The following is a 16,989-nucleotide window of genomic DNA, read 5'->3' as shown; positions in this document are numbered from 1 at the left end:
GGGATGTCCCTGTTCTGACAGGTCATTTGTCTTTGGCTAGAAGTGTTGTGATACTATGATGGAAAGTATTTTATAAGTTGAAACATTAATTTTGTGTTCTGACATCTGGCACAAGAAAAATGTCATTTGAGAGCAGCTGTTAGGCTGAAGAAAAATTAGTAGTCAATAACTTGAAAATTAAAGTTTCTCTTTAAAATGATGGTCCAAGATAATGATGTATTTAGCAGGCCAAAAAAAAAAGTGGGAGTGATGAGCTATTAGCTTCTGTGTGTGTGAGTCACCTGTGACAGAAGAGCCTCATGGACACTTTCTCTTACACCTCATGCTGTGGCCACTGCTGGATCACACCCAGTTTTCTGCCCTGAGGTTCAGGGCTGCATCTGCAGTTAGTGTGGGGTAGGTATTTTACATCACACTAATGAAGCACCCCAGTCAACATGGCAGTCATTGTGAGATTTGGAAATAAAGCTTTGTTTTGTAGGAACTGTAGTAGATCATGCAGATGCTGCTCCTTTATATAAAAAGTTACCAGAAGTAAAATGTTTCAGACCTGAAGCTGATATGATTCTGTTCCTGTAACAAAAACCAAATTCAGTAAGCACTGTTAGATCTGTGTGTGCATGTGCTGGTGCAGTTTAACTAAAAGGATCCCACCTATTAAAGTTTGTAAGGTCAAGCTCATCTGGGGAAAATGAGAGCTGAGGGATGTTATCTTATAGTTCCTTCCTACTTATGAGTACCTAAGCACTGGATATTAAATCTGAGCCTTAAATTTTTGCTTCTGATACTTTCTAGATTTAAAACAGTCTGTGTTTGTGCTTGGAATTGTGTATGTTCAGTTTAAAACAGGGTGAAAGACGTCTGCTTTGTAGCAAAGATTAGTCTTCAAAAATAGAGTCCAGATCTTCTGTTGCAAATATGTGAACTTGGCATAGCTAGAGCTGTCTTCTGCTGCTGTGCTTGCTTTTCCTCATGGGATGAAAAAATCTTTCCAGAATCGTCCTTTTGTCTCTCAAAACTGTCCTCTCTGCTCACTTCTCATGGGTCTGTGTGTTGGTGAGCCCCAAGTTGAAGTGCAGTTATCAGCCAGCTCTGGGAAGTGCTTTGCTTACTCTTTTGCAACATTGCATTCCCTGTTAATTAGATAGATCCGACTCTCTGGTGCCTTTGAAACAAGTCAACGCTTGAGAAGGCACATTTGGTCTTGTACAGTGACAGTTTTTCTCATCAGCAGAGTTTTCAGGTGATAGTTCACACTGGTAGGCTTATTGTATCTTTTTTCAGATGTGGAATGTGGTAGGGATAGGATTGTTCTTGCAATCTGAGTGTTTACTTGAAGTCCTTCTGACAGGGTCTGAATGATGTTACACAAACTGCTGAAATTTTTCAAGCAAAAAATATTTGTGTCTTATTTAGTGCTTGTTAACAGGGAAAGTGTAATTTCATGTAGCTTTTGAGAACCCATTTGCTTGTCATTCCCACTACTTTTTATTTTGAGATACAATTGGCATGAAGACTTTGTCTTTCCTTTTGGAATGATCTTTCCAATCATTTTTATGAGATATTTCATTTCAGAGCTCTTTGCTTTTTGCCTGAATTTGAACTCTGTTACATTCTCCCTCAAATACAACCACTTGTTCAGACCATTGGATACAAATGTGAGCTGCAGGGGAAGTCTCATTGTTTGCCTTAGAAAACTGTCTTTATCCAAGAGTTTACACATCTTTTACAACACAAGATCCAACCCCAAACTTGGTGTATGCTTATTCCACCCTATATACCCAGCTACTCCTAATTTACTCTCCCAGACAGACCAGATCCAGTATTTTTTCTGTTAGCATATCCATCAATTTTGGAAGAACTTGTTGAACTCGAGGCCCTGTCTCTGTAATATAATTTTTCCCTGCTCTAATCTTAGAATAAGTGTGATGATGGCTTGAACTGAATAGCAACTGAGTGATGTATTTCATGGTTTGTCTTCCTGCTTTATAGTGAGTGTGTTAATGGCTGAGAGCTGAAGGGAGTGGGGGGAAGCTGTGGGCTGACCCAGTGTGCACTACACGAACCTCCTTTCCTTAGGAAAGCAGCTGGGGAGGGTGACGAGATCCTGTTGGAGCAGAGAGCTCAGGGGCAGGGGGTGCTGAGAGCACTGAGCTCTGATGGGATTTTGGGAAGATGGGGAAGCCAGCAGCAGAACTGTGCAGCATTCAAAGCCTACAATGCAGTAACACTGGTGCTGCTGTGGAGCAGGTGCTGCAGGGACAGGAAAAATTGATCAGAGCATGGACTGAGATTCTGGGAGGAGGGATCAAGACCTTTAGGAATTCAGGGATCAGTAGCTTGGTGCTCACAGTGTGACTTTTCCTTCCTCTCCTCATCCAGTTGTTTTTGATTATTTATTTTTGGTAATTTTTATTACTTTGGTTTTTGACTTTTTCCCCTTTCCCCCCTTACTTTAAATTCTTATTGAGTGCTTTTTAAAATGCAGATAGAACCCCACAGTATTAGGAAGCTTCTTGAGGCTTTTTGTAAAGGATTTAGTCTGCAGCTTTCCTATGTTCTGTAGGCCCTGAAAAGGCTTATTAACATATTAATTTCCTGATCAGATATATGGGTTTTCCAAATGAATAATTTATTATGGCACTGTAGATGGCACTTCAAATGAAATTACTTTGAGCATCATTTCATTTTTTACTTTGTCATGTCACTCTCATTTTCCCCCAGGATGTCATAAGAAGCAATCTCTTGTTTATCAGTGTTCACACAAGTGTGAGTGAGGAGGATTTCCAAAAACCCCTAAACCATATTATTAACGTTTTAGTAGAGCACAGTAGCATATTTCCATATTCAGTTGAATGTGCCAGAATTTTGTTTGGTGTTTTTATCTGTATTGTGCCTCACATAGATCTAATTATGACTTTTTCTGGCTAGCACCAACTGTGATTAGACACTTCCAGAAGTTATTTTGTGTGTCTGAATAAATAGTGTAGAGTCAGTAAAATGATAAATGTGGGATTCCTACCCCATGGCCCCAGATTATCTCTGTATGCTCTGCTCCTTGGAAAAAAATTACATAATAGGAAAAAAACCCAAACCCTAGTAGAAGATAAAACATGAATGTACTTAAATAGTAAACCAAGTGTTTCAACATCTTTATGTTTAAAGTATTGCATTGCAAACTTATGTTTTACATAAGTTGCATTGCAAACATTGCAGACTTATGTTTAAATTGTTGCATTTAGACCTGAATCTTCATATTCAGGAATCCTGTAAATAAATACTGACACAGAAGAACTGTTATACATAGACTCCTTTACCTATTATAGTCCTATAAAGTGATTTAGAAAAGTAAGTTTTAGCACATGAACAGACTTCTTTAAGAGAAAATGTAGAAAGCCTTTTTGTGAAGTTGTTTCTTTGCTAAATTTTAGAGTATGAATTACTTTCCTTTATACTCCACAAAATCAGATTACAGTAACAGCTACTTACATCTCTGGAGTGTAAATATCTGAAATCTGATTCTAACCTTGCCATCTGTGTTTGGTTAAAAAAAAAAAAAACTATACAAAAAGTAAAAAAAAGGTATAAGAAGTATTTACACAGGCTGTTTTTTTTAAATGTATTCAAATTCTTGTATGCTGAAATGGGTGCTTATTAAAAGGTTGAAATAACAATATTGAAAATGTAAAATTGTTTTGGTAAAATTAGAATCTTACAGTTATGTTCAGGAAATTTCAAAGTGGAGTTTTTTTAAATTCATTTGGGATATCAGTTAAAATAATTCCAAAGGATGGTTGCAGAAGGAAGATAACTTATTGAAAAGAGTAATCATATTTAGTAAATAGGACAGGGTTATTTTTAAAGCTGGGCAAGTAAACATAATTTGTTAGAACTGAGAAGCTGCCTAATTTTTTTTAACATTTAAGACATTGATTCAGGGTACAAAGCTGAGTATGGTTTTGGCATCCTGATTTTTATACCTTCCTTGAAAAATAAATAACAAGTATTTTCTCCAAGACAGTTGGGAAGTCTTTTTCAGTTTGGTGTGTTCAAAAGACTGTTTGTTTAACATAGAGTGTTTATTTGAAGTCTGATCTTCTCTTCCTATGCAGAAGCTGGCAAAAGTCAATTGTTTGCAAACAAGAAGGGGAGTTGCTGATGAGCAGGAAACTTTCTCCCTGCCAGCTGCCCAAGCTTTTTTCAAATTTCTTGACTATTATGCCAACTGTTGAGTAGGGAGTTACTTGAACATTTTTTAACATTCATTGTTGTTTTCTTGTCTGTTATTTCTTTTTAAAGGCTTTTGCAAAAGCACTGTCCACCCAGCAAAAATACAGTGTTTGTCCAGGAGTGTGTTATGTCCCAAACTTCTGTCTGGAAGGAAGAGTCCTGAGGTGCAGCTGTTCCAGCCAAGCTGCATTCATTGTATCAGTAACTTACCTAGATAAAGTACTGTGGGAGTTGGAATCCTGCTGAAAGGTGGGGGATGATGGCATGAAAATGGTTCTTCAGGAGCAGCTGGCACTTCACAGGGGAAGGGCAGAAAAGCTTTTCAAAGGACAGTTCCTGCCTGGGCAGAAGTTCCCACTCAGGCTCTCAGAGATGAGAGATGCAAGGGCAGCAGAGTCACGTTGTAGCTTTGTACAGAGCTCTGCAAAGTGCCAGTGAGTTCATTGCCACTGGGCACTGAGGTTTTGTTCTCAGAAGTGCCCTTCAGCATGAGGCAGCACATTGCAGGACAGTTTTCCAAGGATAACACTGAGTTTGTGGCATTTGGCATGTTTCTTCAGAAGGGCTGGATGCTGGGGGAGGCTTGGCTGACCAAATCCCTGGTTAGAGGATTAGGGGGACACTGCTGCTGCAGCTCAATGGCCTCTAAGCTGTGGTGCTGATTGTAACATCCCTATTCATTCCTCATTCTGCTTCCCTTTTCTCCATTTCCTTCCTCTTCTGCTTTTAATGTATTTATCTGTGTTCATTTCACTTGGCACTGATACAACTTCAGTGGATGAAGTTCATCCCTAAATGTCCCTAAATGTGAATTTTCCCCACAAGATCTGTTTTAGAGTACCAGTGGCTAACCTCCCTTCAGAAAAAACACCAACTTGAGTGGATTTAGTGGAATGAGATATAGCATGTTTTGCCATATTCCCTCTTTACCTTAATTAAAATACAAGCTAGAATATTTCCCCTCCTTTATTTACAAAGCACAGAAGTGATTTCTGGTAGCCAGGAGCAAGGAAGGTGTTGGCCTGCCTAGAAGAATATCTGTTGCAATGGTGGGAAGGATACCCTTGCAAGTAAGATGCCAGTCTATGATTTGGGTGGTAATGATTGAGCCTGTTTCTTGTACATACCTTTCTTTTGCTCTGCAAATTACAAAAGTACAAAAATCAAATACCAAGACATTCAGGATTTTGGACCATCCCAAGTATTTGAGGTAGTCCTGACTGCAGTGCCATCACATTTGGGGGAAGATTGAAATGCTACTTTTTTTTTTTTTTTTTTTTTGCTAAGTTCAACAATTTTTTCCTGTTTACAAAGAAAAGAGCCCGAGGGTTGCCTTATCCCATTATTTGCTGCATCCTTGATGATACTGCCAGCCTCCAGAGTGGCTGCTGTTCAGATTGCCAGGATTGTTGGATTGTTGTGTGCATCTCTTTGACCTGGTTCAGGTGAACTGACTCTGAGCTGTGCCAATTGCACAAAGAGTGTCCTTGGTCATGGTGGGAATCCTGTTTTCATTCCCAAACATGCCAGCATTTTGTCTAACCTTTAGTGGCCATAGGCTGCAATAAAGTCTTTACTCTCTTGAATAAATCAGAATTAAATGCTCTTTATGTGAACTTCCATGTGCAGACTTTAAGATGCACATGGACTGTGATCTGCTGGTGGGGGTTGGACAGATTTTTTTTTTCAGAATTTTGTGTATTTTAGGCCTATCAAAGAAACATTTTTCTTTCTAGGTGTTGAATATTAGCTCTCCTTTGGCTTCTTGTTCTCTTTTGTTTCAGCACTGACTTCTGTATAGGGACTATGTTAATATGGAGATATCTTCTGTAGTATTTTCTGTCTTCTGGCATCAAGATTTCTGTAGTAATGGGAGGCCTCAGGTACATTTCTGTTCCCAATATGGAACATGAGTTTTCTTCGTGCTCCCATGAAAAGCATTTCCAAAACACCTAAATGTGACAAGAATCCTGAATAGTTTAAAACTCCTGCAAGGTTCAAGTTAAGAACCTTGCTATAAAAAGAATTTTACTTCAGAGCAGATTTTTGTGATGTCTTTAGCACTGGGTCCTGTTTTGAAAAGGTTCAGAGGTTCTGTGCTCTGCCACCTGCCTGTGCATCTTTCACACTGACAGTGTGTTCCTAACTCTGAACATGTAAAGTTGTATTTCTGAACACTTGAAATTATGTCTTAGCTTTACATCCTCTTTATATCACTTCTAGATTTACAGTGGTCATTTTAAGCAATTTTCCATGGCATAACTACTGATGTTCTTTGTGATCTGTTTTTCTTCTTCAGGCCTGGAAATGATACCTTTTGTAACAGATCACCAAAGTGCTTCCATTCAGAGCTTTGCATGTTAACAATACTTGGTGCTCAGATGATGCATTTTTACCAGGGGTTTGTGAGTGAAAAGACAGTGTATCACAGTCCTCATTAATTTGGAATGTAAGTTACATGAACAGCTTGCTTCTGGAATTTCAAGGGCGAGCAAGAGATGGCATGTGACCTTTCATGGGGAAAGATTTATATAAGAAGGGAGTTTAGGGTTCAGGAACCAGCAAATTATGCCAGAATTTTAATGTGTTGCATGTTTGTACTGTTTAAAGAAAAAGATGGGAAAAGGAGAAGGAGAAAGAGGGCAGATGAGAGGAAGTTAGCTGGGAAGAAAAGTTGCTTGTCCCTTAGTAGCTTAAGGTATAGACTGCTGTTCAGAATTCTTACAGGCTGAAATTTGGGGTTTGGTCTTGGCAATTCACTTGGTGTATGTACTATACATGGGCAAGAATGTAATGGCTGAAAATTTGAAGCCTAATTTATTTTGTGGTCAACTGTGATTCTTAATGGATTAAGGAGTTAAGCCCTCTTAAAGGCAGCATGACTATTGGATGAGAATGATAATGATTATTTTAGCCTGGCACCTTTAGTGAAAATGAAAACGCAATTCATTGCTGTAGGTGCCAAATTACAGTTTTGAACAATGGCTGCAATGTTTTTACAACTTTTGTACTTCACTTTATGCAACAAAACTTTACAACAAAATGAAAGAATTGCAATTCAGTTGAAATGCAAGAATAGTTTTGCTTTTGTAGGAATCACTCTTGTATTTGTGGGGTTCCCCGTGGCAGGAAGGAATGATGCATCTGACTCCATGTTCTTAAAGGCTAATTTATTATTTTATGATACTGTATTATATTAAAGAATACTATACAAAAGCTATACTAAAGAATACAGGAAGGATACTTACAGAAGGCTAAAAGATACTAATGAGAACTCAGGACTCCTTCCAGAGTCCCAACACAGCTTGGCCCTGATTGGCCAGTGAAAACATTCACACCAGGAACCAATGAAACAATCTCCAAACACATTCCAAAGCAGCACAACACAGGAGAAGCAAATGAGACCATATTGTTTTCCTTTTTCTCTGAGGCTTCTCCTGGGAAGCTGAGAAAAATCCTGGGCAAGGGGATTTTTCCAGAGAATATGATGGTGATGAATGACCATTAAGATAACAATATGAGTGTTTAATAATAATAATGGCAATAGTTTTGTTGGAAATAGGTCTCTTGTTACTGCCAGGTATGTTTTGTATATATAATTAATAATGAGAGCAATTCCTGTTTTACATGGACCATGCTGTTAATGTGCAGTTGTGCTCTGCTCACACACACAAATACTGCATTTAGTAGATTGTTAGCTGAGTGATGTCTGGAGTGCATCTGAGTTGAAGTGGTTTCAAAAACCTCCAGAAGCTTCTGTCTGACTGCTCTGAATTCAGTGAGCTGTGCTGGCCATGGGCTTTCCACCATGTGGTGGTGATGGTTTTGGTGATGATGGTTTTTCCACCCATGGTTTTGGGCAGCTTGCGCGTTATTTGGAAGGACACCAAAAGACAAACGTTCTTTCATTGCTGATAGAGAGGTTCTTGCTGGTGGCTGTGGTTCTCTGAAGCCATTGACACTGCAATGAACTATTTTTCCAGTTCAGAAACAAGGTGTCAGTGTTAATGAGTTAATCAGTTCACAGAATCATTTAGGTTGGACAAAACCTTTGAGATCATCAAGTCCAGCTGTGACCCAACGCCACGGTGCCAAGCAGACCATGGCACTGAGTGCCACATCCAGGGATGGTGACCACACCACCTCCCTGGGCAGCCCATTCTGGTGTCTAAGGACCCCTTCTATGAAGAAATTGTTCCTAATGTTCTTAAAACCTCTGAAATCTTGGTAGGTCTGTAGAGCATATACTATCAGGCACAAGCTGAGGAGGCTGCTACTGATGTTCACTGTGTGCATGTTTTTAATGTGGTGTCACATTTGTTTAATTGGCTTTAGTTAACAGGAATTTCACCAGAATACTGAGGGAATGTCCTTTGAGCGTTAAGAATTAATAGAAGGGGCTTGAAAGAAGACTAGCTACACAGTGAAGGAAATGTGGTCAAAATGTGAAGTTATTAATGGAAAAATCTGAATCACCTTTATAATTTTTTTCCTCATGTGGTTTCAATATTTTTGCAAAGATGTCAGTAGTTATCAGTAGCATATATTGAAACAAATGATAGTTGTTGAAATCCCATGACCTGATATTTTTTTGTTTCTTCCTGTTGTGCTAAAGCAGTCAAGAATGCAAATTCACTTGGGTGTTGAGTTGCAGCCACCTCTTGAATAATCTGTTATCTTCAGACACAACTGCTGTGCTGAAAGTTGAATGATTTAATAAAAGTCAGCTGAAGGCAGCTAGTGTCCACACCCCCTCACCCCAAACCATGGGATTTAGGGACTTACTGTAATTCTGCTGTTATTTTGCTGATTGGATTGAAAAATGTCAACAGAGAATCAGCAGTAATTGCAGTATGAAGTATTGGGAAAATGTGGTGAGCATATGGTACTGGACTGGATTTGTTATTAAAGGAAGTGCAGCTGCTGCATCTTCTCTTGCACAGGAGATTCTTTCAAGTGCTCTGGGTCTAAACTTTTCCCAAAGAAGGCAACTTGCAGTTTGGGAACTTTTGTAATTGAAAAGAATAATTTTATTTATTTTTCAAATTTATCAAATTACAATGAATTCTACCTTGTGATTGCAAGCATAGAAAACTCAGATCATGAAGAATTGCTCTAATTTTGAAGGAGTGCAGATTCATTTAAAAAAGCAAACCCAACAATCCCCCCCAAGCCAAACCAAATTTTAGTAGATTGAAAGAGTGTTTCTTACCTATCTGTATTGTATTCAACTTAAGCAATCATGTGAAATATTTAGATTTTATGCATTATAAGTAGATTTGTAATCTGTATCACAGGACCTTTTTGTTGGAGGATTAACAGTGCTCCTTCTGTTGGTGTTTTGGTTTTTTTTACTCATATCTGATGGATGTGAATACTTTTCTAATACTTATATCTTGAGCACAGAACTATTCACTTCCCTTTTTTTTCCCCTTTAAGATGTTGCATTTCTGTGATAGATCCTTCACATACTGTTCCATGAACTTTTTAAAAATTTTAGTCTTTCTCTGTATTTAAGTCAATGGTTTTCTGAAGATTCAGCTTTACTGCTGTGGGCCTCAAGTTTGACTGTTTAACACCTGGAGTGTTTGCAAGGCTTCTGTGAGCTGTTCAGAACAGAATCCTTTTCTTAATTTTTTGAGAACTCAGATACCAAATCAGTTGGGCCTGAGCTAGAGGTAGACACAAAGTATTTTTGGTTTCCAGGTATTTTCCCACCAGTGGGCCACCAGTGGGGACAGGCTGGGTCTGGGGACACAAGGAGGGACCTGGTGCCTGCACCTCTTGGAGGGAGCTGCTCCCTGGGAGGTGTGGAGTGGTTTCTCCTTGGTCCCAGAGGTGACCTGAAGTGCAAGTTCAGGCAGCATGAGAAGTTTGTGTGGCTTTCAGAAAATGCTCAGCAGCACATCATTTTCTTCAGGGAATCCCTATGGAGGTTTAGAATCCTTCTTGAAAGCAAAATGGAATTACATGCAGGAAACTCTTACACTGGTGGCCAGCATTAGTGGCCTTCTAAGGAAAGCAACCTAAAAAACCTGATAAGCTTTTGACATAAAGGAGAGAATATTAAAAACTTTAAAAAATTTACATCTCTCAATTCTGAATTAAGAGCTTCCTATACTGTGGTGTAGGGAGAGTCTTTGTAGCAGTCAAGTAAAAGGAGAACTAGAAGGATTGATAGCTTCAGAACATGAAGTAGAAGAAATTTTGAGCTACTTTCTTGGATGTCATTATTTATAATTGTAGTTGGTATTGTCAGAGGTCTCAGTCTCTTGTGAACTGAATTCAGAATTTAAACAAGTCACCTGTGCTTGCACAGAGAAACTTTGGGAGCAAATGCATAGCAGGGACTGTTTGCTGCTGTAACTCTGATTCTTCCTTTTCCAGAAGTCTGGATACCTCTGTTCTGCTCAGTCCTGCCCTTTCTTCAGGCTGAGCTCTGCCTGGAGGGTGTTTGTGCTCACCCCTGCCTTGGGTGCATTTGTTTGCTGTCTCCTTGTGCCACCTGCCAGCTCTAGAACAACTGCAGGAAGAAGAGATTTGACAGAGATATGGCTTAGGATAAGCAGATAATGTGAACTTGAACTCAGCAAGGGGAGGAGTTCTGACATGGAGTCAATGAAGGAGCAGCCCCTTTGTGCAGTCACCTACTCCACAGTCCCTGCTCCTGTCTGCATAAAGGAATGGAAATGCTTTGGTAGAGTACATGAGGGGAACACTTAACAGTGATCAGTGACTGGTGACCCTGTTCAGTTGTTCAGTCTAACAGGGAGCTCCTTTCCCTTACACAAACTGCAGCTGGAGCCATGTCTGAATTTGTTCCTCAGGCTCTGGCACATCCTGGCTCTGCCTTCTGAGCATCTCTGCAGCTCCTCTAGAATGTGACACTTGCTTTGGCTTTGACTTGCTGACCTGCTGCACAGAGCTCCCAGCTAACCCTGTGTGAGTGCAGTCTGTGAGCAGGCTGCCCTTGGCAGCTACACTGTGTGCTACCTTGGGGCTGAGATTGCTTTGGGACTTGTACTCCTTGTAGTTTGTATGGCCATTGTACCAAGAACATCTGCTCTGGGATTATTCCCAAGGGACAGTCACAGAATGTTAGGTGTACATATGCACAAACTGGAGGAAATTCTTCCTACTGACCCATCAGATTGTGCTGCCCAAATGTCTTGTAAGGTGTTTTGTGGGTTTTAAGATAGCAGCAAACTCAAACTGTAAATTTGCAGGAAGCTTAGAGGAAGCCTATTTTTTCTCACTGCAACACTGATTTATGCTAGCAGACTTGAGTTTTGTCAGACAGAAAATGGTTTTTTATGGTAAAGCCAGGAGAGTAATGTATTCACTGCTGCTGCCTGGGTGTTTGCAGAGGAGGCAGCACATATGGACTGCTACTACTAATGCATCAATTGGACTGCTTCATACTATCAGAGTACAGCCTTGAGAAGATCTTTCAGAAGATTGTCTTTAACAAGAAAATGTTTAACAATTTTAATGCTTAACCTCAACATTTTGTGTTGCAACTTTACAGAAAAGATGATTCAATTAGATTGCACAGGTCAGCTATTAAAAGGTGTTTTAAATGGTTGCAAATTTCAACTTTGCCATTGATGTATGGACAGACTGAAGAATGAGACACCCTGGAGAGGAGCCCTGTGGAAAAAGGGACCTGGGGCCATTGAAGTTACAGCTTCTTCATGATCTCCTCTCTGGTGACCAGCAGCAGGATCTTGATGCAATGGCCTCAAGCTGAGTCAGGGGAGGTTAGGTTGGATATCAGGGAAAGGTTTTTTCAGGATTTACTGCAGGATTTCAGAAGGTGAAGAACAAAATTGCTGTTTGTCCATGCATTCCTGGACCGTTCAGGATGACGCAGCGCTACAGTTGTGGGGTATTTGTGGTGTTTCCAAAATTGATCTATAGCACCGTTGCTTCCAAAAAAAGGAACATGTAAAAAAAGAAGGCAGTTGCATCAGAAAAGTTACCAGAAATTGCCAGCTTTACTTCACATCTTTCTGTGTGGAAAACCACAGCTGACTTGTCCAAGGAAATCAGTGAGAAATACTGGAAAGAGCTAGTGTGTCCTGGATTAATCATGTGGAGTTCTAATCTGCAGATTTATATCAATCTATAGGCTTCTTGTGGAAGACTGCTTCTTGAGAAACTATTGCTTTCTTTTTTAAATATCACATATCCATTATATTAAACTCACTGCTGTTTATAGAGAGAGACCAGAATTATCAATAATCACCTGTCATTTTGAAAACACGAGAGGTAGAGGCTGGATGCCACTTGGGTCTTCATTTCATGTAGTGATTCCTGGTGTTACTGCTGGAAAATGTGAAGATTGTATTTATTATGAGTTGCAGGACACATTTGAGGAGTGTGTTCTGCCTCTTGTGGTGAAAAACTTACTAATATATGGTATATTTTGAAAATATTCTCAAATGTATGGTGATTTCAATTCCACTAGTTTGCCTTTAAATAATTGAATTTTATCTTTCAGCAGGACCAACAGAAGGTTTGGGGAAAATAATACAAAGATTTCCCCAGAAGGACTGGGAAGACACTCCTTTTCCACAGGGAATAGAGTTGGTAAGTTTGCATTACATTTTGCAAGTCTTAGAATTTCTTTCACGTGCATTTGAAAGATAAATCTGCCTTCATGTAATGATCTGTATTGTTTAACCCAACAGGGCATGGGTAGAAATTAGTGAGCACAGGGGATAGATTATAGGTTTAAGAATAACAATTTTGGCTAACAGAGGATAATTTATTCTGGTATGCACAGCTAAGTAAATATTCCTCAAATATAGAAAATGTCTGCTGCAAATTTATAAACTGTGTTTAAAATAAATGGTTATTTGTGCTCCTATGTTTTGTGAGCAGCCTTCAGATGGCAGATGACTTCTCATTGTCATGTTCAAATAATTACAAAATTATGCATATTTGCATAATGTAGATTTAAAAATAAATTAATATAATATCCCAATAAACTGGACTTATTAAAATGATCAGCAAGGCTGGTGTGCAAGGGATCTATTTTAAACAGGGAATTCCAAAGGTGCTGCTTTTTTTCCCCTTCCTTGGTCTTTTCTTGTGGGATGCAATGAAAAGGTGGATCAGGGATTCACTCAACATCTTGTCTCTAAAAATCCCGAAGAGAAAGGAAGGACTGTGGTCATATTCTGAAATGAGGTTTCTGAGAAGTCAGAGTGAAACTTTTACTGGTGTGAACTGAGAAACTTCTGGGACAGGATGAGCTATGGGAGGACATGGGCTCTACGAAATGTTGCAATAGGAATCTTTACTGTGGGGCAAAATCAGCTGCAGAGGACAAAGACACCAACTGTTCACTGCATTTATTGCACAGCCAACAGAGCAGGCTTTTCCCAGTCTGGCATCTTTCAGGCAGTGCTCAGCTCCCTGCTCTGTGCTCTCATGAAGGACAGGAAGGGGACTGGGCTTGGCTGCTCCCTCCCCGAGAGGCGCGTTCGCTCCCTGGGCTGGCGGCCGCGGGCTCCTTTTCTCCTCCTCCCTCTGGGGTCTCATTTCAGGGCTTGCCATGCCCTGCTGCTCTTTGGGGTGAGCAGGATTTCTCCCCCCTGTGATGGGGAATTGCAGCCTCTTGGTGCGCTTGCATAACCCCAGGTTTGGCAATGCTGAGCTCTGCTGAAATGGGGAAGCTCCGAGGTTCAGCCAGGAGGGTTCATCCTGCCTCAAACAACCCCAGAGGCTGAGTCATGGTGAGGTTTACTCTGTGCCACAGATGTAAATCTCAGATCTTCCTGACCTTGTTCAGAGAGAGCAATGGGTCTGACTAGCTGGGAAGATGTGAGAAATAAACAAATAAAATATATAGGCACACCTTCTCTTGAAGCAGTGAATCTTAATCTGTGCCCAGGTGTTATCTCCAATTTTAGCTTAATTGTAGGATTTTAGCACTACAAGAAACACCTTTCTAAAGAAATTTTTTTTTTATGGGACAAAACATTATTTCTGTATTGATTCTCAAATGACTCATTAGGCCAAGCCATTAAAACTTTAAACTTTCCAAATAAAACAAAATCTTGACAATTTAACAACATCAATTCAGCCAGTTGGCAAAATCAGTCAAGTTTTGATCTGCTTTCCAAGTGTGGTAAATAAAATTTTAGTTAATGAAGATTGAGGAGTTACAGATAGTGCAAAGATCAAGTATTGAAGTAAATCACTTATGAAAGTCAGATGTTGGCAGGAATTTTTTTCAAGGTTTTGGATGAATCTAACAAGAATCAACATTAATTCATGGAAAGGAAAGAAGAAAAGCAGTGTTACCATGTTCTGTCACCTTAAGATTTAATATCAATAAGGGGGTAATAGGCAATCCTTAAGGAAAAAGAAATGGGGAAAAAGGTAAGAATAGATGAGTTGACAAATGCATATGAGACTGAAGAAAGACCTATTTATTAATAGTACTTAGTTCTATGACAAGTTGGAGTTAATATCCTCTTAAATACTTGCTCTTCTTTGAAAGATCTGTATGGTTTCTATTAAATGGAAAAAAAGCCATGGTTTGTATCTGAAAAACACGTCAAGCTCTCTTCACTGTGTTCTCATGAAGGAAAAAAGCCAAAGCTTTTCATGCTTAATGATAGGATTGAAGGGAGATTTTTTGAGCCCAGTTTTGCTAAACAGGCACCCATGGTATAAACTGGGTCTACTGGACCTGCCCTTGACTGAGTGAAAGGGATCATTTTGAGAACATCTTCTCTAGGAATGATGACTCAATTTCACCTTTCACTTTGACTGTATTCTGTAGTTTCAGTAGTTTGACACAAATACAGAGAATTGGGTCATTATAAAATGTGATTGCAGTCTGAATTTCACTGAAGGGTGTTGTTTGGTGTATGTGTGTTCTGGATTAAAGGATTAAGAGTTATTCAAACTGTGTCTGTTTTTATGTGAGCAGCATGATAGCTGTGTTCTGGTCACAAACACATGGGCTGGGAGTAAACACATTGTCCAGAATTCAACAGAAATGTACTCTATTCCATTTTATTCAAGTCAAGTACTTTAATTTGTCTTGTTCAATAAATTGTGTGTCTGCTGGTTGCCAGTGGTGGGGAAAGCCACGAGTCTCTGCTGAGGGAATGATGCTGTCAGGAGGAGTTTGGTCAGTGTTTTCTTACTCCTCTTACTTGTCTGCATCCCCTGAAATTAGCTAAAGAGATTAAGAAAAATCTTTTTGCATTTGCTACTTCACTAAAGACTTCACAGCTTTAAACTTTGTTCTGTTTATAACTGAATGCAGAAACTTTGATAAGCCACCTGCAAATTGCTGTGAAACATACCTGAAGCTTTTTGCAATGGATTATTGATAATTACAAAGACTTTTTTACCATTTGTTAAATTGTGCGATGTAACTGTGAATAAGATACAATATTTCTTAATGTTGATATATCAAATATATTGAGTGTTACTTCAGAAGCAATAAAATGCACTTCTTCCATTTGTTAGAACATTTTGTGGGCTATTCAAGAGAAATGTAAGGAACAATTTAGTGTAGAATCTGAGCCTCTTCATTTTACTGACCAAGAGCAGTCCATCTGCAATTTATAGACAAATGCAAGTCAGAGTGAGTTTCTTCCAGTTCCATGGAAGTAAGATGACTTTGAGGGGTAAAGGGAGATTTATGCTCATTCTTAATAAAATATTTGGCTCAGAAAAGCATTTCAGTCACTGGTTTTTGAAAGAATGCAGTTAGAACACCCCAATCTGAGAGCTGCCCCCCATGATATTTTAAATGCACATGTTTGGGTATCCTTCTCCATAGTCTGTTTGTTTCTGAGAAGTTTTTTCAGATGCAGTTTAAGTGTACAAATAACCCTGTAAAGTCAGCTGAGGCATACAGAGCAGTGTTAGGACAATCAAACTTCTTGATCTTGCTTGTAGAAAGAATGCTGGAGAGTGTGTTGGTTGAATGAGTTAGCTTTACATTTCTGCATATTTTTCTTATTTCTAATGCAGTTTTAATTCCACTGTGTAACTTTCTAGACATCATAATTAGTTACACATCAGAGGAAGCTTTGGTATGTAATGTTAAATTGTAAAGTCATTTTTGTCCCAGGGCTAAATTAGCTAAACTAATTCACCTGCATTACTCAGTGTTGGGAGGCTGCTCTTAATGAGGCCAAGGGAAGTCATACCTAGAAACAGTTACCTTGTCTGGAGTTGGAACTGGATATGATGTGTTTCTGCAGTTTCTGACTAGCAGGGAAGGAAATTTTCCACTGTAACTGGTGCTGGTGTTAGCAGTAGTGTCATGATTCAGTAATTTCAATTTTAAATGTGGTCAAGTATAGAAATTAACATGTTTTTCTAGACAAGATCATCACCTATCCAAATAATGACTTCAATTATAAAATGTATTTTTAATTGGTAAAAAGTGCTGTTTATTACAACCATTTGAAGACCACTTACACAAGTTATGACACTAAGAGAGAAAGGCTGCAGGTATCCCTTTGGGATGTGTAAGTTTGCCTGCTTCCTTCTAAAGGAGGAGTTGGAGTTGCTGGAATCAGTTTATTCCTCCTTAGTGCACAGCCCTTGCTGTGGAGCTCAGCATTTCTGCACCCTGGTTTTGCTTCAGACATAAACTCTTAAGTGGGTGTGGAATATGTCTTTTATGAAAACCTGGATTCAACTTTCAAATTCCAACTAACCTGAGATACAAAAAAACTCCGTGAGTTTTGTAAAATGAGAGGAAGGAATGGTATTTTC

General features: G+C 39.2%; 1 protein-coding gene across 6 annotated transcripts in view; it reads left to right on the top strand.

Moving 5' to 3' along the window:
• SBF2 (SET binding factor 2) overlaps positions 1-16,989 on the top strand; it is a 232,184-nt gene that overhangs the window by 32,235 nt on the left and 182,960 nt on the right. For 4 of the 6 annotated variants that reach the window (XM_071427965.1, XM_071427964.1, XM_071427962.1 and 1 more), the window contains exon 2: positions 12,734-12,822. In XM_071427965.1, coding sequence (XP_071284066.1) covers positions 12,734-12,822 — 89 coding nt within the window. The remainder of the gene's footprint in view (positions 1-12,733; positions 12,823-16,989) is intronic. The other 2 variants (XM_071427963.1, XM_071427961.1) reach the window with 1 other exon arrangement.

This window comes from Agelaius tricolor, unplaced genomic scaffold (assembly GCF_023055355.1).
Source record: "Agelaius tricolor isolate 1412-34295 unplaced genomic scaffold, bAgeTri1.0.p SCAF_5, whole genome shotgun sequence".
Lineage (NCBI taxonomy): Eukaryota > Metazoa > Chordata > Aves > Passeriformes > Icteridae > Agelaius > Agelaius tricolor.
This window is presented reverse-complemented; position numbering and strand designations above follow the sequence as displayed.